General features: G+C 40.1%; 2 protein-coding genes across 2 annotated transcripts; one reads left to right on the forward strand and one right to left on the reverse strand.

Moving 5' to 3' along the window:
- Positions 1 to 2,516: 2,516 nt before the first annotated feature.
- Positions 2,517 to 6,694, reverse strand: LOC108675765 (transcription factor MafG). The gene is made up of 3 exons (XM_018163793.2): positions 6,504 to 6,694; positions 4,242 to 4,408; positions 2,517 to 3,162 (listed from the first exon to the last, which is right to left on the reverse strand). Exons 1-3 carry the CDS (start codon positions 6,513 to 6,515, stop codon positions 2,964 to 2,966), a joined length of 378 nt encoding a protein of 125 aa, XP_018019282.1. The 5' UTR covers positions 6,516 to 6,694; the 3' UTR covers positions 2,517 to 2,963.
- Positions 6,695 to 8,915: 2,221 nt separating this feature from the next.
- Positions 8,916 to 22,563, forward strand: LOC108675764 (long-chain-fatty-acid--CoA ligase ACSBG2). The gene is made up of 14 exons (XM_018163792.2): positions 8,916 to 9,042; positions 9,313 to 9,488; positions 9,706 to 9,839; positions 10,362 to 10,525; positions 10,863 to 11,016; positions 11,902 to 12,000; positions 12,412 to 12,554; positions 13,159 to 13,316; positions 14,066 to 14,172; positions 19,590 to 19,738; positions 21,240 to 21,380; positions 21,553 to 21,749; positions 21,974 to 22,168; positions 22,508 to 22,563. The coding sequence occupies exons 1-14, from the start codon at positions 9,001 to 9,003 to the stop codon at positions 22,554 to 22,556; spliced, it is 1,908 nt and encodes a 635-aa protein (XP_018019281.1). The 5' UTR covers positions 8,916 to 9,000; the 3' UTR covers positions 22,557 to 22,563.
- Positions 22,564 to 22,983: the final 420 nt, after the last annotated feature.

Here is a 22,983-nt window from a genome sequence, read left to right on the forward strand (position 1 = left end):
TGAATACAAGTGCAGCGTACGCAAGGTTGGTGCGAACGCAACGGGTTCCCAACAGATTATTTGAATGCACCTTACATAAAATAGAAGTGTCGGCACTGGAAAAATAGGCCCAAGGCCTGTTACCGATTCTTGTACTTTTAGTGACTTGATTCACAAGGGATCCGGCCTTTGAAACCCGATCTTTCCATAACTGACGATTGATTGAGATAGCTGCTGGACTTATTGCCTGGTCCGTAAGTTGCTAGGTAACAGTAAGTTTGAAAATGTACGATAAAATTGGGTTTAACCAACAGGGAACAATCAAGTAGATCCGAAGCGAGAAGTATTTCAGTGGGACAGTAAATCAACTGCAGAAAATACTCACAAATATTTAAATGAAGTGATTCATAACTGACTATAGTACTGTACGGATTCGCATAACAAAGCGTTAGATGACGGAAGTTGATGCAAATGAAGGGAAGACTGTGGAATTGGTGTTCAGATAGAAATAAACGACGTGGAGTTTGTTTATAATTAAGAATGAAAATTAATAAGCCATTGAACAGAAAACAACTGATAAGCTGCACTTTCAACGTTATGAAATGAAACAATTCAGTTATTCAACAATCCTGAGTACTTGTCAATATATATAAAAGAACTCAATAAAACATTGTCGTTAAGTCCGTAAAATTCAGGGACCGGGGCTTAGTCTACCTCCGGATTTCTCTCTTCTGCCCAACGTGTTAATTCTGTAGCGGCCTCCTTCTTTTAACGTCGCCCATACGCCGACAGCATTACCATCTTCGTCTCCTCTCCAAGGCTCGATACGGCAGAGGCATGATTGACGGAGCTTTTCTCAGTTATTCACGTCTGGTATCCTGTCGCCTCTTGCACTGTCATCCAAACTCTCCAAACCATTCCCATAGAACTACGTTGTGGCTTGCCACCGGCAGCCTCAATATGTCATTCATAAACAAACTCCGTCAGCGCCCTTCGGAAACTGCACTGCTCAGTTCCACATGAATTTACCGAATATTGATGCTAATTTACGGCGCTAAGTGAGAGCTGCCCTTCATAATTCAAACCATAGTGTAACTAATAAAAAGATAATGAAACAAAATCAAAAGAATAAATCAATAAATATTCTAGAAAAGCTGAGCGATGCGTTAAATAACACAGAAGCAAAAATAAATTATGCATATATTGACCGACGACACCCACAGAGCATTATTATCATATAGAAAAGCTGAAATAAAATGGCAATAGCATACATACGATGCAAGAAGTAGACAACATTGGTAAGTACCTGTAGAGTAAGCACCTCTACCTATACCCGCAACAAAACATTGGCGTGATGTTCGACTAAGGTGACCTGCAAGGAAAAACCCACAGTGAGTATAAAGTTATGCAGCGCACCAGCCTAGAGAAAATGCAAAGACCAATGAGGTTTCTTTCTTACGAATCGCAGAGAGGATTGCTTGGAAATTTAACATAATGTTAACAAATTTCATAACTCAAAGAGGGTTAAATTAGTTCTGTTATAATCTTGACGAAGAATAGAATTGACGATTTCGGTACTTCTTTAGCAGAAATCGGTTTTATTAAAACAAATATACATAAATAAGAAACTTTCAGCCAACAGTAATAAAGATAGTCACGCCAGGAACAATGCATAAAGCGTTTTTAAAAATTCAATAAGTTCTAAACACACAAAACATACTGGCTCTGAATAGGATGTGCAGCATGGCGAAAATTCTGCAATAAAGTACAGATATTGGGCACCATCATTTGAGTTGAATAATCACGACCTAAAACATGAAGCAACGCCTGCTTGGGAGAAGACGGCTCTGGTCAGTCATGGACTCGAGTATTTTACCGCTAAAGGTCCCTAATAATCAATTAGTACAAAATATATTCAATACATAAATGTTGAAAGTCGTAAATTACTCATGAATTACATACGAAAGATAGTCAACTAGTTGACCAACTAGCCTACAACTTTATTCTAAGAATATAATTTCTAAGGCCATGTTCATACATTTAGACCTAATTATCATTGCAAATTTATACCAGCATCATAACTGTTTTCATCTCCGTTTATAATAGGAGCAGAATATTTCATGCATAGATAAGCTCTAGGGCAAAACGAGTGGCTGTCAATGATAGACTTAGCAGCAGAGCTGGCGGGTAACAATGTAGGTTACGGTATCAAATAAATGTGAAGTTTTATCACTAAAATACAAATACGTTGTCATTGCAATTATTGAGGTAATTCTTGCGGGATTAGTGACGCACATAAATCACTTGCCTTATCTCAAAACTTAGTTTGCAATTTTACAAGTGTTTTTATAAAGTATTATTTTTCTTTACGGTAGGTTCCGTCATATCATAAACAAAACGAGTATTCAAAAGAAACATAAAATGCTTACTGTGAACGCGTGAGAACATTTCCACTCAATCACAGGAATATGTTGGAAGACATATAATAATTTAGAATCAAGATAACCATTACCATAAAATCATTGAATGAGGACATGTAATTGGCCTTATAAAATAATTGATCCTAATTTGTACCAAAAAATTCAGTCACGAAAAGAGCAGTAGCTTAAAAAGCAGTGAGAGTTTAACTGAAAGTTTATCTAGATTAAGGGCCCAAGCATGTTATCCTATTACAGCTAAGGAAAATCTTAGAATGCATGATCATCATAACATGATATCAGCAATGACTACATATATTAAGGAATTCGCTTATATTTGTGAAAAGTTATCACTTGGATGGCAGAATATTAACTGAAGATTCAATTTTGAGTTCGAAACTTGAAAAAAAATACCATAAACTGTGTCAAAATTTCAGTCCAAATATGTGAATAATTTTACAACGAACTAACGATTTACCACATGTAAGTTAACATGAAAAATGTATTGAGAATGAAGGACAACAGGAGAGTTGGAGCAGTGAAATGCATCAGGAATTAACTGATGCTTCAGAGAGTTTCAAGCTCGGCTGGCAGAGGGATAGAGTTCTGGTAGGCAAAAGTTTTGAGGGCTTCATAGTACTGATAGACTTTATCAATCTCAATGCGCATGCTGGTGTTGTCGGAGGCCATCTTCTCCATCTCGCGCTGTTCATCTGTCTTCTCAGACTCCAAGTCCCCTACTTGCTCAATGCGCTTAACACGGCAACTGCAAACAAAGACAGAGCTCACTACTTGTAAGGGACTAAGAATCATTTGTTTAGTGAGCCACATCAGCCCATTTACATACAATAATAATTAAACTTGTATTTCATGATTAAAAAGATATTGCTAGTTGACAGTGACTAGGGAAAATCGTTTGGTAGTCATAAGACTCCTATTCTTTTGGTGAAAACGAATCCTCTTGACCAGTAATACAATCTGAGTTGCTTATTGAGATGAGGAAAACTCATCAGTTGGTGAATTAGAAGAACTTATTTGCAGTGAACAACAACAAATGTTTGTTGCAGTGAGTTATAATACATCCTATTTAGTGATGAGCAATAAAAACTTTCTGACACTTGATTTGTTAAATCCTACCTGTGAAAAGGTCAAAAAACCTTTCATTTTAACAAGATGCAAGTACTCTCTCCATGAAGAGGAATAATATGAGAAAGGGATATAAAAATGTCATCATCCTAAAACAAATGTGCAAGTCTCATTAAGTAAATTATTAGTTAGAATGACCAGTTATGTTTTGAGCATCTCAGTACTAATTAGTCATAATTTGTCTTTGTTCCAAGAGAATCACAGCAAGCACTAATGCAGCAGTGGAAAGTTAGTCTATTACCATTTTAGAATTGGCCACCATGAGGTGACTTTTGGCATTGATTCTTTCATTGTGCAACACTTGACACAAACCAGTGCCTTGCTGGCTTCCCAAACACCTCAGGTTGCAATTGTAGACCACACAGCAAACCAAACCACAACTACCACAACTATCATCATTGTTAATATTCCTTCTAATTAAGAGATGCATACAATAATACAATAAGAACCAAATGTTCATGGGTAAAACATCTTCAATTCTAAAGAAGCAGTATGAAGGGCCCGGAAATACAATACAATACTTAGTAAAATAAGCTATAAAAATTATCATTATCCTATGATTGCCATGACAACACTATGATTAGGAAACTTGAGTATGGGAATGCCTTTTTTAATGATCACATAACAAGAACGTATAAAAATTATATTATTTCATAGCAACTACATATTTGTGGCCATTCTACAAACCCTGTGAATTACCTGGCAGCATATCCACGATTTTTCAGAGTTCGCCTCCTCTGTTTCATCTTCACAATATCCTCCCGGTTGAGACCGCGCAGTTTTAGTTGTCTGTTAAGGTCTCTCACAGAGATGGTGACCAGCTCATCATCACTGATATCCACTGGAGGTGGAGACAGAGGCAGGTCCTGTTTATAAGACATTTTTTAAATGAAAGATGAATATAATTGCTTGTTGCAATCATTTTCATTGTAAGCAAAATGTATCTGCTAGAGTTCAACTACACAGGTCTGCAACCAAAAACACGTCCTCAGTTGCATCCTATGTTGTCCTTAGTTGTATCCTTTTTAAATCAGTGCAATGTTGAAATGCTTATCTTTAGTAACAGGATGTTATACATTTCATGGGAGTCTTGTTTTATATTAATGCATTCATTTTAATTGGTAACTTTCTGTTTTATCATTATTGGACTATCATTTGATAGAGTTATATACCACCTTTGTTGTCTGAGAAGCTTCTTAGCTTATATGGGAAGTCACAGGAAAGCTTTCGAAATTCTTATTATTTTTTACTTCTTAGAAAGAAAGTAAATACAATTATTAGAGTAGTTTAACTCTACAATATCAGATTTTGTGAAGATTTATTCATGGCAATCATTCTATATAGGTACTTCAAGGAAACACACCAAAAATTTGAATGGGTTTTATAAAACTTTCAGTAAAATTAAAAAATGATTTTTTGATTGTTATATTTAGTCTTCTACACTTCTCTCTCTGAAATATTCACATTTATTAGATTTTACACAAAATACTTGTAATTTACCATACAAGAATATTATATTTTATATCAAATGCTAGAATTCAGATACCTGCACTGCTGCACAATATTCTCCATTACCTTTGGATCTTAGTTGGAAACAAGCATGGAAAACTTCTACCATTAGGGCTGCCACTTACGACGACTAGAGCTTTCCTGCGATTTCTGGTCTGGAACCGCAAGATTTCCACCAGATGAATTAACTCCTATCCAATTTTTAACAAAAGTGCACGATCAGGCCACAAGATTCCAAATGTATTAAAAATTTGTGATGTTGGAGCCTCAAGATTTCAGAAAAAGTAGGAAAACTCTAATCCTGGTTAGAAAAAGTCCTACTTCTTTCCATAGTGGCAAAGCAGAGAGTTTTTTAGACTCTCCTTCAAGTTCAATTTTGAGTCCTATAAGTACACCAGCAAAGTATCATGGATACCAGCATCATCATACATAAGATATTGATTTAAATCATGAGTAAATGGGCAAATTAAAAATGAACTGATTCTAAAAAATCACTGGTTTGCCACTATGCTTCTTTCTGAAATATTGTGGCTCTAATATCACATAATTTCAGAAGGTTAGAAATCTCACAGTTCTAATAAGATGTAGCTATTTTTGTTTGATAAAAATTTTTTGCAGTTAACTAATATGTCATTTTACAAAATTTTTAACTTTTGCAGTTCAGTAGTCACTAGTCAGTAGGACTGTAGGACTACAATAGCTACTCTTGCCAAAATATCCTGCATAATGATAATGATAATGAGTGAACTTAAAACATTTTGTTGGTGATTTGCATACAGGCAAACATGGGATTTTTTAGACTAAGTTCAGCTCAAATTGTAGTAAATACTAGATTTGTATACCAGATTACCAGGGAGCAGGGATGGTATTATTGCAGAATAACTACATCCAAAAAAAAGGGTGGTTTTTTTTTTTTTTGAATTATATGTTTTTTGGGGTGTAGATTACGAATCTGAAATCCATTTTTGGCGGTCGGCATCGGAAAACCGATTTTTTTCCGAACCAGGTTCCTTTTAGATCAAAATGCTATCTAAAAAAAGGAACTTGGCTGACTTAACCCAACCTAAGAGCTTTTTGTAAAATTTCGATGAACAATCCGACCCTTTATATAAAGGTGAGTGGGTAACGTAACTTACGTAAGTTACGTAACCCCCATGTTAGTAAATAAAGGCGAGTGGGTAACGTAAGTTATGTAACCCCCATGTTAGTAAGTCGCGAAAAAAATCGGTTTTCCGATGCCGACCGCCAAAAATGGATTTCAGATTCGTAATCTACACCCCAAAAAACATATAATTCAAAAAAAAAACACCCTTTTTTTTTGGATGTAGTTAATCTGCAATAATACCGCAGGGATAATACCTACTTTAATAGTTTTTAGCAACTTTAGTCTAGGCATCTAATCTGAAGTTGTAAGTTAAGACTTAAGAGAACATTAACCATTATTTCACTCACATTCTTCCCCATTTTATCGATGACTTAAAACAAGGCACCGCAGCTCGTCACTGAGCCAGTCAGTATAGAAGGCAACAATTCGACGCTAACGATCGAGCTCAAGAAAGCGCTGAGTCATTGTGAAAATCAGCTTGAGATCTGCTCACACGGCTGCGAGGCTACACTGCGAGAACCAACGTAAACATTGAAGAGGGCTATAGATAACAAAAATATGTCAGCTAAAACTATAGATACATGAAACAAAATGAATTCTTAATTTTGAACGAAAAGATTCTGGCCTTAGTCTTATTGTACTGTATGCGACATGCGTACTAAACTTCTATGTATATAGTTAAGCTGTAATAAAATATAGATGAATATTTTAAAAAATAGTTGAAAAGAGAAAAAGTTTGCAGGCGAGTTCGGAGAAGTGTCGATTCTGATCAAACAAATTTTGAACGGGATCGAATTCTTATGTCGCCAGTTGTTCACGAATCACGACATGGACAGATAAGATAGATAAGCGGTCAGTGGAGTTACTGTTACTACGCCATTGACCGGTTGGTGCCAATCGACGAATCGTTTTGGTGCCTAGTGTCTTGTGAGTTGTGACCATGTCACTGAGTCAGTTTCTGTTGTGTGATGAATTGATGCTCGCTCTATGATAATAGAAATAATGATGAGGAAAAATGAACGTGTCCGGTGTCATTGTGTAATTTTTTTTTATCATTCAGAACTTCTTTTATATTGTTCACTCTATATTTAGGTATATTGTCTCTATTCATAGCGTTTGCTTTCAACTTTTCAAGTAGGCTAGCCCGTAACAGTAGGTTAGGTTAGGTTGGATGTGGATTTCTATTTCTAGTAGGCTGTAGTGTAGGCATAATGCCACTACCTACTACCTAGGTATACCAGTCCAATAACCAATTGAATGGTGGTTTAATTACTTTAATATGTGTATAAGACGAATCAGTGTCTGGTCTGCAAGTTACTGAACTCTGAAGTTCCTTGAGTTCCAGATTTTTTTACCATAACATAAGTCCTTTCATAATAGAATTTTAATAATTATAAATTAGTCATGAATAGGCTAGGTATTGCTAACCTTCTCTGATATAGCCTATGTCTGACAGTCTGATCATCTGATGGGTTCCAGATTCAGTGCTTTACAATAACACTTGATTAAAATTTTGTGTCTATATTTAGTTTTCCTCTACCTCTAGTCTAGTCCTCTTACTCCTCTACCATACTGGCATATCCATAGCTGCCTGTAGAACAATCTTGCCTCAAATGCAGATTGCAGGATATAAAATTAATATTAAGGAATAAGGGACATGTGTCAGTGATGTGTGCAAGTGCATAGTTATGTTTGTTTTTTAATCTGTGAGACTGTAAGTGGTATAGGTATATTTGTTAATAAACATTCTAAAATCATTTAAACCTTGTTTTAGGCCTATGTGTCATTTTTCATCCACAATGCCAAATATAATATGACATATTTTAATCATGTTAGGTATGAAAAAACAGCTCAGTTTTGTTGGGAAAATAGATTGTTTCCTCTGAAGTCTGGTGAGTAACCAGACTTCAGAGGAAACCACCTTCACTAGTTCACCACGACACCACCAGACTTCAGTGGTGACTGTCAACTGTCAAGTGTCAGCTGTTGCCACTTGCCAGCCTAAGCCTTCAAATGAAACAATCTTTGACAAAAAAATCCATAGCACTTATCATGACTTATGTGTCACAGTTGCAGTGCAACATAAGTGCTGTGAGTGTGGTGTAGTTAGTGGCATTGAGGGTCTGGAGAATGATAATCCTTAGCACAGGATTGGAATTTTTCTACTTTTTCCTGATATCTGGCAGCTCCAATGTGACAAATTTTTAATACAATGGGAATCTTGTGGCCCGATCATTCACTTTTGGTAACAATTAGACAGGAGATAATTAATCTGGCAGAAATTTCATGGTTCTGGAAATGGACAGAGAGTTCTAGTTGCGTCTCTAAAGGTAGATGTTTTCTACGCTTGCATTAGCAGGTGACAGAACAGTCACACTTGCTCAATGAACTCCACTTAAATTCTTACTTTCGGCACAACTCCACACAAGCTTGTATTTTTTGTAATAAACTTGTATGTCAGGATTTTAAGGGTTAAAAATCATTATTTCTCTAAATGAAAGGCATTTAAGTACATGAAAATGCATTGCCTAAAGCAATCTGAGCACTGCCTGTGCTGGCGCAGCTGCTATTTCAATGAAGTGTTGCCTTTTGAGTTGAGCCAGTCTGGTCACTGTAGTATTTAATGGATGCTGTAGCAAAGATGCCACACTACCAGCTTTAAACTTCAGTTTGATTCAGGGGTTATCTCAAACTGAAACCTGAGAGTCCATAAATTTGGAAAATGATGATCCTGAACTTTATTTTATTGTTTTTTTTTTTTCTTGCAGGTCAATGTAAGAGACAAATATTTACATCATTTGTCACACTGATTAGCGTTTTTAAAGAAGTCTTATTATAGTTGCTATGGCAAACTCAGAACTCATGCACAACATGGGCCCTGACCAGGTAAGTGGAAGTATTAGCGTGATGGTGAAATAACTTTTGTCATAATTAACTATTCAATGTCTTGACTTTTTATGTAGATGCCAGACAGTGTTGATTAAATGCTTCTAAAATGTATTAGGATTTGGATTATTATATCCATTCTATTTCAAGCTGAATTCATGAAATATCATTCATGATAATTTCTTGGATTCTATCAATATAATAATAGTTTATTAAAATTTCATATGAAGCAAAAACTTCCTATGAAGTAATTACATTTATATTACACAGATTTTGCCTGCCAGCAGTCACAAAGGTTGGGAGGCAAATTCTGCCGTGACGCTGCAGATGAAAGCGTCTGGCCCCACGTCAGCCAAACCTATCTCTGTGTACAGCTTCCTGCATAAAATAGCTGATCAGTACCCCACTCAGAAGGCCCTGGCAGTCAAAAGAGATGGAGATTGGAAGTGAGTTCCTGTGTGAATTGTTGGATTCTTTGATTCAATTTTTTATTTTGTTAGTTGAAAAGAAACCGCTCGTCCTTGGGTATGCTCAGGTTAGGTCAAATGCAAATGACTAATTAGTGCAATTATTTTCTTTTATTTGTCTTGATTTTGCATGTTGAAAATCACTTGAAAGCTGCAACTGAAGAAGTAGGTATGCTATTTAAGATTCTTGTCCCAGGTACTGGACATATGAAGAATACTTCAGGGACAGCTGCACCATAGCTCGAGCTTTCATCAAACTGGGGCTCGAGCAACATGGCGGTGTTTGTATTATGGGCTTCAATGCTCCTGAGTGGCTGCTTGCTAACTTTGGTGGGTAACTTGTTTACTGTGAATATATTTCTTTCTACCAACCAGGATTTGTATGTGATACACGGTATGGTACTGGATATCTCTACAGAACTTTAAGGTCTAACAAATTTTTTAATAGAAATGTGTAGATGATATAAGTTCTATTGTCATATTTGAATATTCACCTGCCATGGCTTTCTGAAGTTCAAATTAATGTGGACCAAAAGCCGAATTTTGGCTTCAAAGTTGTGTTGGCTCAGGAGGTTTGCCATATTTATTGCTATGCATCTGGTACAGAAGCCCTCAATTGTCCTCTATATTTGGAACAGTTGAATTTTATGAAGTAGTCATGTGTGTCTGAAGAAAGCATTTGTTTCTGAATTTGCCTGTTATCTCTCAGAGATGTAAATATGTTACAAATAAATAACTGTCAGGATTCTGTACATTCTGTATTCCTGTAATCTTTTTGAAGTTCATTTTATCCTATACTGCACGAAATTTTATTTACCGAATTTATTTCTTCAATGATATCTTTGTGTGCAGGAGGCATTTTTGCTGGAGGCATCACTGCTGGCGTGTACACCACCAACTCCCCTGAGGCGTGCCTACACCTTGCTAAAGATTGTCGTGCACAGATCATTGTTGTGGAGAATGACAAATATCTGGAGAAATTCCTGGCTATCAAGCAGCAACTTCCTGAACTCAAAGTGAGTGTCTGCTCACCAAGGTTTGGGGGGAGAACTTTTGGGTGAATAACTGCAGGGGTGAATAAAATAGAACTGCTGATCTATGTTATTACATCTTACTTGAAAATTAACAATGAAAATGTATTGTAGTACCGGTACTCTGCCTGAATAGCTCTACAACTACCTTGTTGTTTCAATGCCTACAGTAGGTATCAATTGAAAGGGTATTCATAAATAAATGTATCAGTTTTTTCATGCAGATAAGAACATGATTACATCAGAGTTTAGTCTGTTCATTTACGCTGTGGAATGCTCTTTATCTTGTAAATTGACACTCGCAATGCTTTATGATGCGCAGGCCCTGATTCAGTGGAGCGGCACCCCCACTGCCCCTGGAGCGCTGTCATGGCAGGAGCTCCTGCAGCTTGGCTACGATGAGCCTGAGGAGCCGCTGCAGGAGCGACTCAAGCGCATGGCGGTCAACCAGTGCTGCACTCTCATATACACCTCAGGTATGTCACGTACTGCAACAGCGTTTAAAATATGTCAACCAGTGCTGCACTCTCATCTACACCTCAGGTATGTCACGTACTGCAACAGCATTTAAAATATCATGTCAACCAGTGCTGCACAACCTCAGGTATGTCACATACTGCAACAGCATTTAAAATATGTCAACCAGTGCTGTACTCTCATATACACCTCAGGTATGTCACATACTGCAACAGTGTTTAAAATATCATGTCAACCAGTGCTGCACTCTCATATATGCCTCAGGTATGTCACGTACTGCAACAGCATTTCACGTACTACAACAGGTCGGTCACGTACCTCAACAGCACAATATTATTAAAATATCATTAAACTCAGAATTCATTCAGAATTCTCACGGAAATAAAATTAATAATATTCCACGGTCCACGTGGTCCACGGTCTGTGGACAACGTTTTATGCTCCCTTGAGTAGAAACATTTGCTTGAAAAATAACTGCTTGCGCGGTGGACAATTTGCCCGCGGCGTACAAACTTCTTAAGAAGTACTGCCAGCGATGGATAATTGTTTCATTTCTTCCAACGAATTTTTAATGTGTAAAGTAAATTCTTTGTGTGGCTGTGGTTGATATGATCAATGCTAAGCTCTAATGCTTGTATTGGGAAATACTGTATGGCCAAAAAAGTATTTTGGGCATTGTAGTTTGGGTCATTATTGTCATGCAGCCCAGCCATTGGTTTTAGGAATAAACATTTTGGGGCTCAATATTCTGGCATTTGATGCATTGTAAAGTGTGTACTAGGGATCTTTCCAATCAATTATAAAAGAGCAGTGCTTTTTAACGTTTTCTGTTATCTCTGCGATGGGTAAAGCTTCAGCTTTCATTTATTTTTTTGTCCACTCAGGAACGACTGGCCCTCCTAAAGGGGTGATGTGCTCTCATGACAACCTCACCTGGACCGGCCAGCAGTACGGACTGTTCACTTTTGACCTCAAGATATGTGGTAATATTGTCTCCTTTTCCTTACTTAATATACCTAGTTCTTGAATTATATTCCTGTGGTCAAATTGATTGGTTGGTCTTAATGGTTGGTCTTAATCTTAATTTCTTAATCCAATATGATGGCAATAAATAATCATATTATTCTTTTTAAAAATGTTAAAATGTATTTACTGCAGTTGTTGAATATCATTTTCATGCTATCACTGCGTTAATAAGTTGAAACAAAATTCTCTGCTAGTAACAGAATGCAGACTTCAAGCGAGCGAAAAAAAAAAATAAAATAAAATAAAAATTTTCACCAATTGTCATCTTACACAATTGTTATCTTAATATTTTGAAATGAGAATTAATTAATAAGTAATGATATTTAAGCATGTTAGGTTTTAGTACTTATGTGATGTTGTATCAACAGAGGAACGCTTCGTGTCATACCTTCCGCTGAGTCACCTCGCCGCCCAGATGACGGAGATCTACATGGCTGTCAGCATTGCGGCCACCATCTACTTCGCCCTCCCTGACGCACTCAAGGGTTCCCTGGGCGTCACCATGAAGGAGGTGTGCCTGAGTGATGCAACTTGTTTTGGCTTGTTACAGTGGCTGTCAAACATTTTAATTTAATTACTGATATGGAATCCAGGACTTGATTTCAAGCAAAGCTAACTTGCGTTGAATTTGTGGGGTTAGTTTGTATCCTGCCCTCTCCTGACTGCCATAACTCATGCCTCGCCTCTCCTACTGGCTTCCTGGGGGTGCATCGCGTGTGGGATAACTGCCCATCCTGACTGTCGTCACTCACGCCTCTTGCCCCACAGGTGCAGCCCACGGGGTTCTTGGGGGTTGCCCCGCGTGTGGGACAACCGCCCATCCTGACTCGTCACTCAATCCCTTCCCCCCACAGGTGCAGCCCTCGGGGTTCTTGGGGGTGCCCCGCGTGTGGGATAACCGCCCATCCTGACTGTCGTCACTCACGCCCCTTCCCCCACAGGTGCAGCCCACGGGGTTCTTGGGGGTGCCCCGCGTGTGGGATAACCGCCCATCCTGACTGTCGTCACTCACACCCCTTCCCCCACAGGTGCAGCCCGCGGGGTTCTTGGGGGTGCCCCGCGTGTGGGATAACCGCCCATCCTGACTGTCGTCACTCACACCCCTTCCCCCACAGGTGCAGCCCACGGGGTTCCTGGGTGTGCCCCGTGTGTGGGAAAAGATACACGAGAAGATGGTGGAGGCTGGGCGCTCCAGCGGGGGCCTGACGCTCCTGGCCGCAGGCTGGGCTAAGTACCACGGCCTCAACTACTACAAGGCCCTGCAGGCAGGCAGGTGCGCAGCGCACGTGTCTTAACGAGAGTGTCGAGCGTCGAGGTTATCCGATGCTTTTAGCTCATTTCTTTTGAGTAAACGTTGCACCGCTCGTTTCTAGCTGGGTATGCAATTGCCGACTGATGACTTAAGCTAATTTTTATATAATATTGCTTACTACATTATACTTACTATATTATTACTATTATATAATACTATATTAAGTTATGGTATTTCTATTATAGTGTAATATTATAGTATTCCTATAGTAGTAGTATAGTTGTAGTATCTATAGTATTTCTTCATTTCTCCTATGAACAATTGCCTAATTCACTTATTTAATTGTGGTTGTTTGATCTGACTGCGCATCATAGTTAGAAGCAATCTTACGAAACAGGTCCTAAAGTCAATGGAGGAAGTCCCTATGCAATAACATAATCAGAGGTATTATTTTATTTCTGAGAAATGGTATAAGGAATCGGTCTCATTGTAGTTACATGTAGGGTCCTGTAATGTCTTGTGTAATTTTTTGAACACTGATGAGTGATGAATGGAGCAGCCTGCAAATTTTCTTGCAGGATTGCTCATTAAAAGCAATGCAGAAACTTGCACAACTGAGGTCCACTTATCTAATTTGCACGTCTCTCCATTAAAACCCTTTATTCCACCTTTAATATGTAGGTGTGTCAATGTTGATTGAATCTCATGTTCAGGTCACTCATGTCGCTCATGTGTCGCCTCATGTCGCTCATGTACCGTCTCACGTGCAGGTCGCTCTCTTGGTACGAGTGGCTGCAATACAACCTCGCCAGGACGCTGGTGCTCAACAGAGTCAAGGAAGCCCTGGGCCTCTACCACGCGCACAACTTCGTGTCCGGTGAGCTAAATTCTGTGTTTTTCTTTGTGGTGTTCAAAATAGATCTTACATTATCTTCACAATTATCAAGATATTTCTTATATAAGCACGTCTACTGCGGAGAACAATACTTCTAGATAATTAATTGGGGCTCCTCCCTGAAGTGGAACTCATTCGTGGTCTCATTGTACTGGTTATTACTTGAATTTTAAGAGGCATCAAGAGGTTTTCCTTGTTAATGTTCCAGATGTTGTGGGGGTTATGTACTTGATTGCTGTGTGCACCATGCTGTGCTGTGGTGTGTGCACCATGCTGTGCTGTGGTGTGTGCACCATGCTGTGCTGTGGTGTGTGCACCATGCTGTGCTGTAATTTGCATTTGAAGAGAAGAGTTCCATGATATGAATGCAAAGGAAATTTACACAAGACTGCGGTATGTGAGAAACTAGCGTAGATTTGTGTTCGTCATACCCTAAGGAAAACGGGCCGTAAAGTACCCAGCATTCCGGGAGATCAACAAATAATAAGAAAACGCACACGATTGAATAACCAATTAGCTATATCTACTAGTAATCTAAGGAGACAGAGACTAGTAGTGCTTCACAAGGAAACTGAACGCAGTATACTGGACTAACACAAGACTGAGGAATTAGCTACCAAGGAACGAGTTCTTATGACCTTATGAATTAGGACTTCTCAGTCCATGGTTAAGCTGATGCTTCGCCTTCGTCCTCCTCCGTGTCCGATTCGTCAATAGGCAAGGCCATCGGGTCCCAGATGTAACGTTGTAATTGAGGTCATCAGAGAGAACCCTAAGTTATTCTTTAAATACGCCCAGTCCAAGGCTAAAATAAAGACGCCAATGAGCCCGCTGAAGGATAACTATGTCCTTGTCGTAGATGACCAGGACATGTGTGAGTTACTGGGATCACAGTTTGAATCAGCAGTCTTCAGTAACCCCCGCTACTCAAGGGAGAAGAATGAAATCGAAGTTCTCCGGGAGCTGCCAGGGCAGCCAGGCAGAAGTCCTTTGTGTCAATCCACAAAGGAGGTCCGAATGACGGACTCCATAATTAGAGACCTATAACCTTCATCACATTGGTGATCAAGGATTTTGAAAAGGTAGTGGCCAGGAGGCTTGTCCATTATATAGATTAGGCTGAACTGTAAAATAATGGACAACATGGTTTCCGGCGAAATCGTTCCTGTTTTGTCACAGCTATTAGAGCACCATCAGCGCCTTATGGCCCTACTGAAGGAGGGAGCTGGCGTGAATGTAGTATACCTGGACTTTGATAAAGCTTTTAACAAAGTTGACCATGGGGGGCTCTTCAGAAAGCTGAGGCTGTTGGAGGTAAGAGGAAGCCTGTTAGGGTGGATCTTCAACATCCTTGCAGAGAGAGTACAAGCTGTCGCAATTCGAAACTCGAATTCGAGAGAAAGGGAGGGTAGTTTTCCACCGAGCCCCACAATACTCGGTGCTTGGATCGATCCTCTTTCTCATCCACATTGTCGACATCGACGCGGAACGACTACATCTACATCGCATCTACATCGTCATCTACATCACGCATCTACATCGTCATTTGCGGACGATACACGAGTGCTGATGAAGATCATAGATGACCTAGACTGCGAGAGGTTACTGTATGACTTTACAATCTACGATTGGGCTTTGATGAATAATGATTCAATTTAACGACACCAAGTTCGGAGTAATGAGATACAAGGTCGGTACAAAGACCAGGATTCCATATCGCTACATGGCATCGGATGGCACAAAAATTTAGGAGAAGCAACTTGTTCGAGTTCTTGGAGTGTTGCTGAGTACCAATACCAAGTTCCACATCGTGGAAATAGTCGCGCGCAGCCGGCAACGGATGGGATGGATCTGGCGGATATTTCGAACGTGAAAATCGGCATCAATGATTACATCCTTCAGAGCCCTTGTGCTCCCCAATCTTGATAAGTCCTGCCAGCTTTGGGCCCTGCTCAAGGCGGGCGCGGTGCGGAAACTGGAGTCAGTCCAGCAGACCTTCACGTCCAGGATCAGCGGTATGAGGGAGCTGGAGCTGAACTACTGGGGCAGGTTGAAACACTTGGGACTGTACTCACTGGAGAGGAGTAGAGAGAGATGTATCATACTGTACACTTGGAAGATGATAACCGGACTGGCTCCCATCTCTAAGAGAGAGATCTCCAAAATAGTGACATATTTACCACGAAAGGAAGGGGAGACTGTACAGGATTCCCCCATTTTAAAACACCGCCGCGGCCAGAGTACAAATTCTTCGTCGGCCTGTTTATTGCTTTGCCAGAAGTGCTGAAAGGCGGGAAGTTCACCCTTGCGACATTCTCCCTTGTTGACGCTTGCGATAAGTTTTTGAGCAAGATCCCGGATAGTCCGGTTATGGGAGACGGTATCCTCAGCAACTCACGACAGCAAGTGACAAGCAACAGCATTTTGCATCAGCCGTTCAAAGGATTGCAGATAAACGGAACACGCCCAACTTTACATGCACCCAAGGGCAGGGCGACCTGGCTATCGACGACTGGAGGTGGAGGATGACGAAGGCGGCGCATCAGCATAGCCGTGGGCTAAGAAGTCCTAAACTCGCCATAAGGTCATTAGGTCCATGCTGTGCTTAGGTGAGGTGCAGATTACTTTGTTGTGTTTGCCTTCGTGTTTGTGGAATATCTTTACGTGGATTGGAGTACAAAGCTTGGATTGGAAGTGATACAATTAGATATTTCTTTTATCTTTGAGATGCTCTCGCTTTAGAATTAATTAATCCGAGATTAATTACATTTTAATGCTGTTCTGACTTGCTTGATCAATAATCAGTTAAGGCTTGCGACAGTTATGCTGTGGATGCTTGTGGTTTGTTCGTAGCTGTAGCATCCAAATAATCTGGACCTGTTTCTGTATGAATGTTTGGCTTTACGCAGCGCTTCTCTAAATTCTTTGTTCCACCACAAAGTACAGGGAGGCTACGAAGCCCTATATGCATATGTCCATGTCCATGTCCATGCACTTGTATGAATTCTATACATCTCAACTTTCCCTATCGTTTGTGCTCCTGTCACCTGCAACATGTCGGGCACTCCCCACTCTAGCAGGACTCTTGTCCTCGTCCCGAATACATTAACAAATTATATTACAAATTCCTTAATTTGTAATATAATAATATCTAATGTAATAATATAATTTTTATAATATAATAAAATATAATATAATTTTCTATTACTTTCCTTGCCCCGCACTTTGAGAAGATCAGCGTAATATTTGTTGATGTATGGCAGGCAAGATATCGAAAGCGCAGCCTCCAACCTGTATTTCATCAACTGATCAGCTGGTCCGTGAATTTCTCTAATGAATTTTGTAGCTTATGTATGCTGGATTGATGGGAGGTTATACGTGTTAAGGATTGTCTTGACATCAAGTAACTTGAGCAATTGTAATCCTAAGATTGTTTTAATAATCATTTGTGGTGATGATTGCTTCCATTTCTTGCTCACAGGCGACGTTGTGTAGCCACTGCGTTCAGGTGAGATCCTGCATTCGCTGTTGGGTTTATTGGTGCAATGGAGTGGCTTCATTTATGTGTGTTATTTTTATCGGTTTCATTTAGTGGTGTAATTTTCTGTTTTTGTTAGTGGCAACTTTTGTTTGTGTAGCTTAGTGGCTTTACGAATTGGTATAATTTTGTGTTTTTCTTTATGTAATTTGGTGGTTTTCTTTGTTGATTTTGATCGCTGGTGTTACTTGCCTGGTCTATACTTTCAAAAAAAGTTAAGAGATCGTAAGTTCATCCGCCAATCATTGATGGCCTTTCAAGCCAAATCCACCAATCATAGATAAGAAAATAGTGCGTAAGTAGTTACGTTCACTTAGCGAGTTTTGAAAGTATTGCCCCTGGTCTCATCTATAAGCTCTTCCCCGCCCCGCACCTCTTGTGTTGCCGTCCTTCACGTCACTTGCTTGCTTGTTGCCAGCCTGCGCTGTGTCAGTAATTTTGTGCATGATTTTACTTCTTTGTTTTCATTGAATTCATGACGAGTGTGATTGCCTTTGTCACTATGTGTCACAAGTGTGATGCATTTTTTGTCACAAGTGTGATTGCATTTTTTTGTACATTGCTTCTTTTATTAGTACATGATTTTTAAGCAGTAATGTTTTGTATGAGATGTATTTTCCCTGTTTTTGTTGCTCTACATCTCATCTCTATTGTTGCAGTATTTGATTAAATTGGTTGTTACATCAGTAATATTTTCACATCCTACGCACAAACTTTAACCTGCAGGATTCTCTTCAGAGTATTTTTTCTACAAAACAGTATAATTTAGAGTCTTGCAACGCTCTGCATCAAATACTATTGCTGCTTGGATTTAACCAGTCTCATACGCAACAGCCTTCTGTCATCAGACTAAGCTGGTTGGATGTTGTTGTGTGCCAGCAAGTAACAATCCATCTTATAATATACAAATTAATGGACTTACTAGCTCCAGTACTAGGAGAAAGTTTGTTCGGAGTTTAGAAGCAAATTCGATTTCAATGAGTCGCTTCTAAACTTGATTCACTCTCGTACATACTCTCATTTTACGCCATACTTATATGACTGAATAATTTTTAATATATCTGCACGAGATATTATGTGGCAATGAGACAGGTATTATAGTATGATTATATAGTGGACGTGCCTTGATTCTAAATTTTGCCATGCTTGAGAGTTGTGTGTGCAATGAACCTGCAGTTTGTTGAGTTATAGCTCTCTTGTCCCCAGCTGTTATTATGCAGCACCTTTTCATCCGTATGCGGTTCATCCGTATGATGGCGTTGCGTGTGCACCAATGAACCTGCAGTTTGTTGAGTTATAGCTCTCGTGTCCCAGCTGTTATTATGCAGCACCTTTTCATCCGTATGATGGCGTAGTACTTGTGTTATCATCTACACGTAACTTGCACGACTTTGTTGTGTTCAATTGAACCTCCCTAACAACTCATCACTTATCACTTTCTTGATATGGCAATTATCTTCATTGGATAACTCAGATCTCAGCTAATTACATTAGTTTGAAATTAACGTGCAGATAACAGCACACAGCGTTTTAACCTTAGTATCAAATAAAGGCTAATTAGTTAGCAGCGACCGCGCCGCCTTGGCTGGGTCCAAATCTTGTTGTCTCTTTCAGGTGTATTGATATCTTCACTCTTGAGCTGTAATTTAATGTCTAGCCTGTAGGCTGGGATACATGGTATTGTGATGGCGATTTCACGGCTTCTGTCCAGTTGAAAATTCACAGTTCACATCAAATTTTTGTTCATTATTATGTTTGTAAAATATTTTCTGTAAAACAGAAATAGGAAATGGGACTTGTTGCGAGAAAGCTACCAATATAATACTACTGTTCACACCATTAACGGTCTCATGCGACACAGGCAGCGCACCCATCGGCCTGGATGTGCTGGAGTTCTTCCAGTCGCTGGACATGCCCATCATGGAAGGCTATGGGCTGTCGGAAAGCCTCAGCATCGGCACCATGGGACTCCTCAAGACGGGATATTTCAAGCCTGGCACCGTCGGCAAGGTCCGTTGCTCATCTTACCTTATTAATTTCTGTTTGTTCGTTATAGTCAACTTAATTGCTTAGCTGTCTCTTGATGTCTGTTTGTTCGTTATAGTCAACTTAAATCCTGCACAGCAGCGCCCCCTGTACGCTTGTGATATATCCTTCACAGCAGCGTTAATTGACATGTCTCTTGACAAGTTGACCTGAACATGTGAACTCTCGCGAAAGATGATGGACAAATCTAAAATACAAATAATATAAATTGAGCCATACAAGTTACAACGTAGGATATTTAGTGGACAATGAAATTTCATGTTGAGTATGGCAGGATGGTTGAATGATCTAATGAATCACTACCCGAAGTCTGTCTACGTGACAGACTAGTTATTCCTGACAGCGTTTCTACTAAATGGATGTTCGTTAAGAGAACAACCGTAACTAACTGGAATTTCTTGAAATAAAGTTCCATAAGAAAGTTAGATGAGTTTGAAGTGATCTTCCTGTATGAACTTGGTGTACTAGTGATCTTTAGCTTGCATTGTGATCTCTCAGAAGCAATCTTCTGGAAGTGTGTGATGCACCTCACTGAATCTCATTAGAGTGTCTTCACTGAAGTTCTTTACCTTGCTTCCTTCTTACCTGCATGCTCCTCCCAACTCCTACCATCTTTGGAACTATAACAATGGAATTTGGAAATACAAGAAATTTATTCATCGTAATATAATCGCTACCGTACACAAATAAAAGTTAATAGCAGTTAATACAATCGTTCACTGAAGTTCTTTTTAGCGCATTTTCTCATTTATGGAAAAAAATACACTATTGTGCTCGCCATGTCCGTCTGTCTGTCTGTCCGTCCGTCTGTCCGTCCGTCCGTGACCTCAAGTTTTCGTCGACGAGAAAATGCGCTCTCTGTCACTCACTGCAGTGCGTAATGAGTTATCTTTTTTTACCTATGTTTTGTCCCCGCTCCTACCCTCTCTGAAACTAGAACAATCCACGTGAACTACGCTTGAGTCGAGACGCTCCAAGTCAGGTTAACATTGCTGGCTATGGCCCCACAAGCCCACGATCTTTGGCGCGCGTAGGCAACCCGCCGGCAACATGCGCGCCAGAAGACGTACACCACCTTTTCTTTAGGTCCAAAATCCTGGTCATTCCTGATCTTTTTTCATTCCTTTGGTTGCCTTCTGTTCCAAGTAGCTGCAATTGGCCCTTCTGCCTCTTCTGCTCCCCACCTCTCGGTTCTTCCTCTCCTCTTGCCCGCCGTCCTCTCTTCCGATCGTCCCCTCATGTCTGCTAACTGAGCCATGCTCCTGACTTGCAAAAAAAAAAACTGACGTGTCGATTAGAAACAATGTCCTCACCAACCAGGATTACCAAAAAAATACCAGGGCAAAAAAATTTTGTTGTAATAGCTCTGAGTTCATTATAACTAAGAAATGTAGGTCCTTCTGCCATGTTTCCCTGAACTCTTGACAAGTCTGCATTGACAGTTGCACGTCTCTCGTGATCCTAGGTGCTGTCGGAGCTGACATCGATGAAGCTGCGTCCAAGCGACATGGCAAACAAGAAGCAGGAAGGCGAGGGCGAGATTTGCTTCAAAGGCCGCAACGTCTTCATGGGCTACCTCAACCTGCCTGACAAGACTCACGAGACGGTCAGTGTAATAAAGGATAGAATTCATTAGTTATTTGAATAATTAGTGGGATTATGAATTATAATAGTAACTTAATATTTGTAACGTTTCTGTACGTTAATTTTGTTATGTGTTCTCACTCTTCCGTCATTTGTACTGTTTATATTGTACTTAACCCGTGTTATCTATGCAGATCGACGATGATGGGTGGCTGGCGTCAGGCGACCTGGGGTGGCTAGACGCTGACGGCTTCCTGCACATCAGCGGCCGAGTAAAGGAACTTGTGATCACCGCCGGTGGAGAGAACATCCCGCCTGTCATTATTGAGGAGTGCATCAAGAAGGAGCTGCCCATCCTGTCCAACGCTATGGTTATTGGAGACAGGAGGAAGTGAGTCTTGTATTATATTGAGGAGTGCATCAAGATGTTCACTGTAATTTGTGATTATTTTTGGCTGTCTCTCTTCAATTTTTCACTTTCACGCGTCGTTCATGCCTGACATTTTCGGAAAAATGACCTGCAGGTTCCTGAGCATCCTGCTGACCGTCAAGTCGTGTAGAATGTAATGACTATTAACCTTCAGGTCCTGAATAATTATTATTATTTTCCTGCAGGTTCCTGAGCATCCTGCTGACCGTCAAGTGCCACATGGACGAGACGACGGGCGCCCCGCTGGAGACACTCGCCTCGCCCGTCAGGTCCTGGTGCTCGGAGCGCGGCCTTCAGATCGCAACCGTGGCGCAGTTCAAGAAGGCGTCCGAGGACAGACGAGGCCTCGTGGCCCAGGCTATCCAAGCGGCTATTGACAAGTAACTTCCTAAGCAAGCTTAGAAACTTTGAGTTGTGAGGGAATTTATTGATTGTTAACCAAATAAATCATATTTATGACATGATCTAGTGGCTTCACAATTTTTGCAGTACTGTAATTTATTGAAAGTTTATTAAACGATTAATATTTAAGGCATGTTCCAGTGGGAGGCATAGTTGCCGGGCTCATGTGAGCCCATTGAAGAAGCGGAATTACCCAATGCCTCGTTGATGTTGCAGGTACAACAGAGACCACGCCATCTCTAATGCCCAGAAGGTGCAGCGCAGGATGGTTTTGTCACACCAATTCTTGCCAAATTAAAGTCTGGTTGATGTTGCAGGTACAACAGGGACCACGCCATCTCTAATGCCCAGAAGGTGCAGCGCTGAGATGCTTACATCGGCAACCAGTGACAGCAGCCGTGTATGATAAACTCGTGTCTCCGCTCAGTTTCCCCTAATCCATGACAGGATCTTGACAGCAATAATACTCTACCAACTGCTTGCTCTTCAGCTCTCTCTCATTAGCTCTCCGGAATGAAGATTTACAGATGTTGTTGTGTTAGCTTCATACTAGAACAGTTTCTTGTTTCAACCGTTATCGTTATGGTTTTATTGTCCTTTACTGGAATATTATATGTTTTTAATATGTACGCTAATCATATATTCATTACGTCTGTAGAATACAAACTATTCGCATCTTTAGTGTTGTTTGTGGGTGGCTCACTACCCCTTTTTACTTCTACTACCATTGGTGCATCAGCGCAATCTCGAGGGTGACGCTAATTTTCCCTGCCCCGAGTACGCTTGTTAGTCT

The sequence above is a fragment of the Hyalella azteca genome, unplaced genomic scaffold (genome assembly GCF_000764305.2).
Source record: "Hyalella azteca isolate HAZT.00-mixed unplaced genomic scaffold, Hazt_2.0.2 contig9703, whole genome shotgun sequence".
NCBI classification, from domain to species: Eukaryota; Metazoa; Arthropoda; class Malacostraca; order Amphipoda; family Hyalellidae; genus Hyalella; species Hyalella azteca.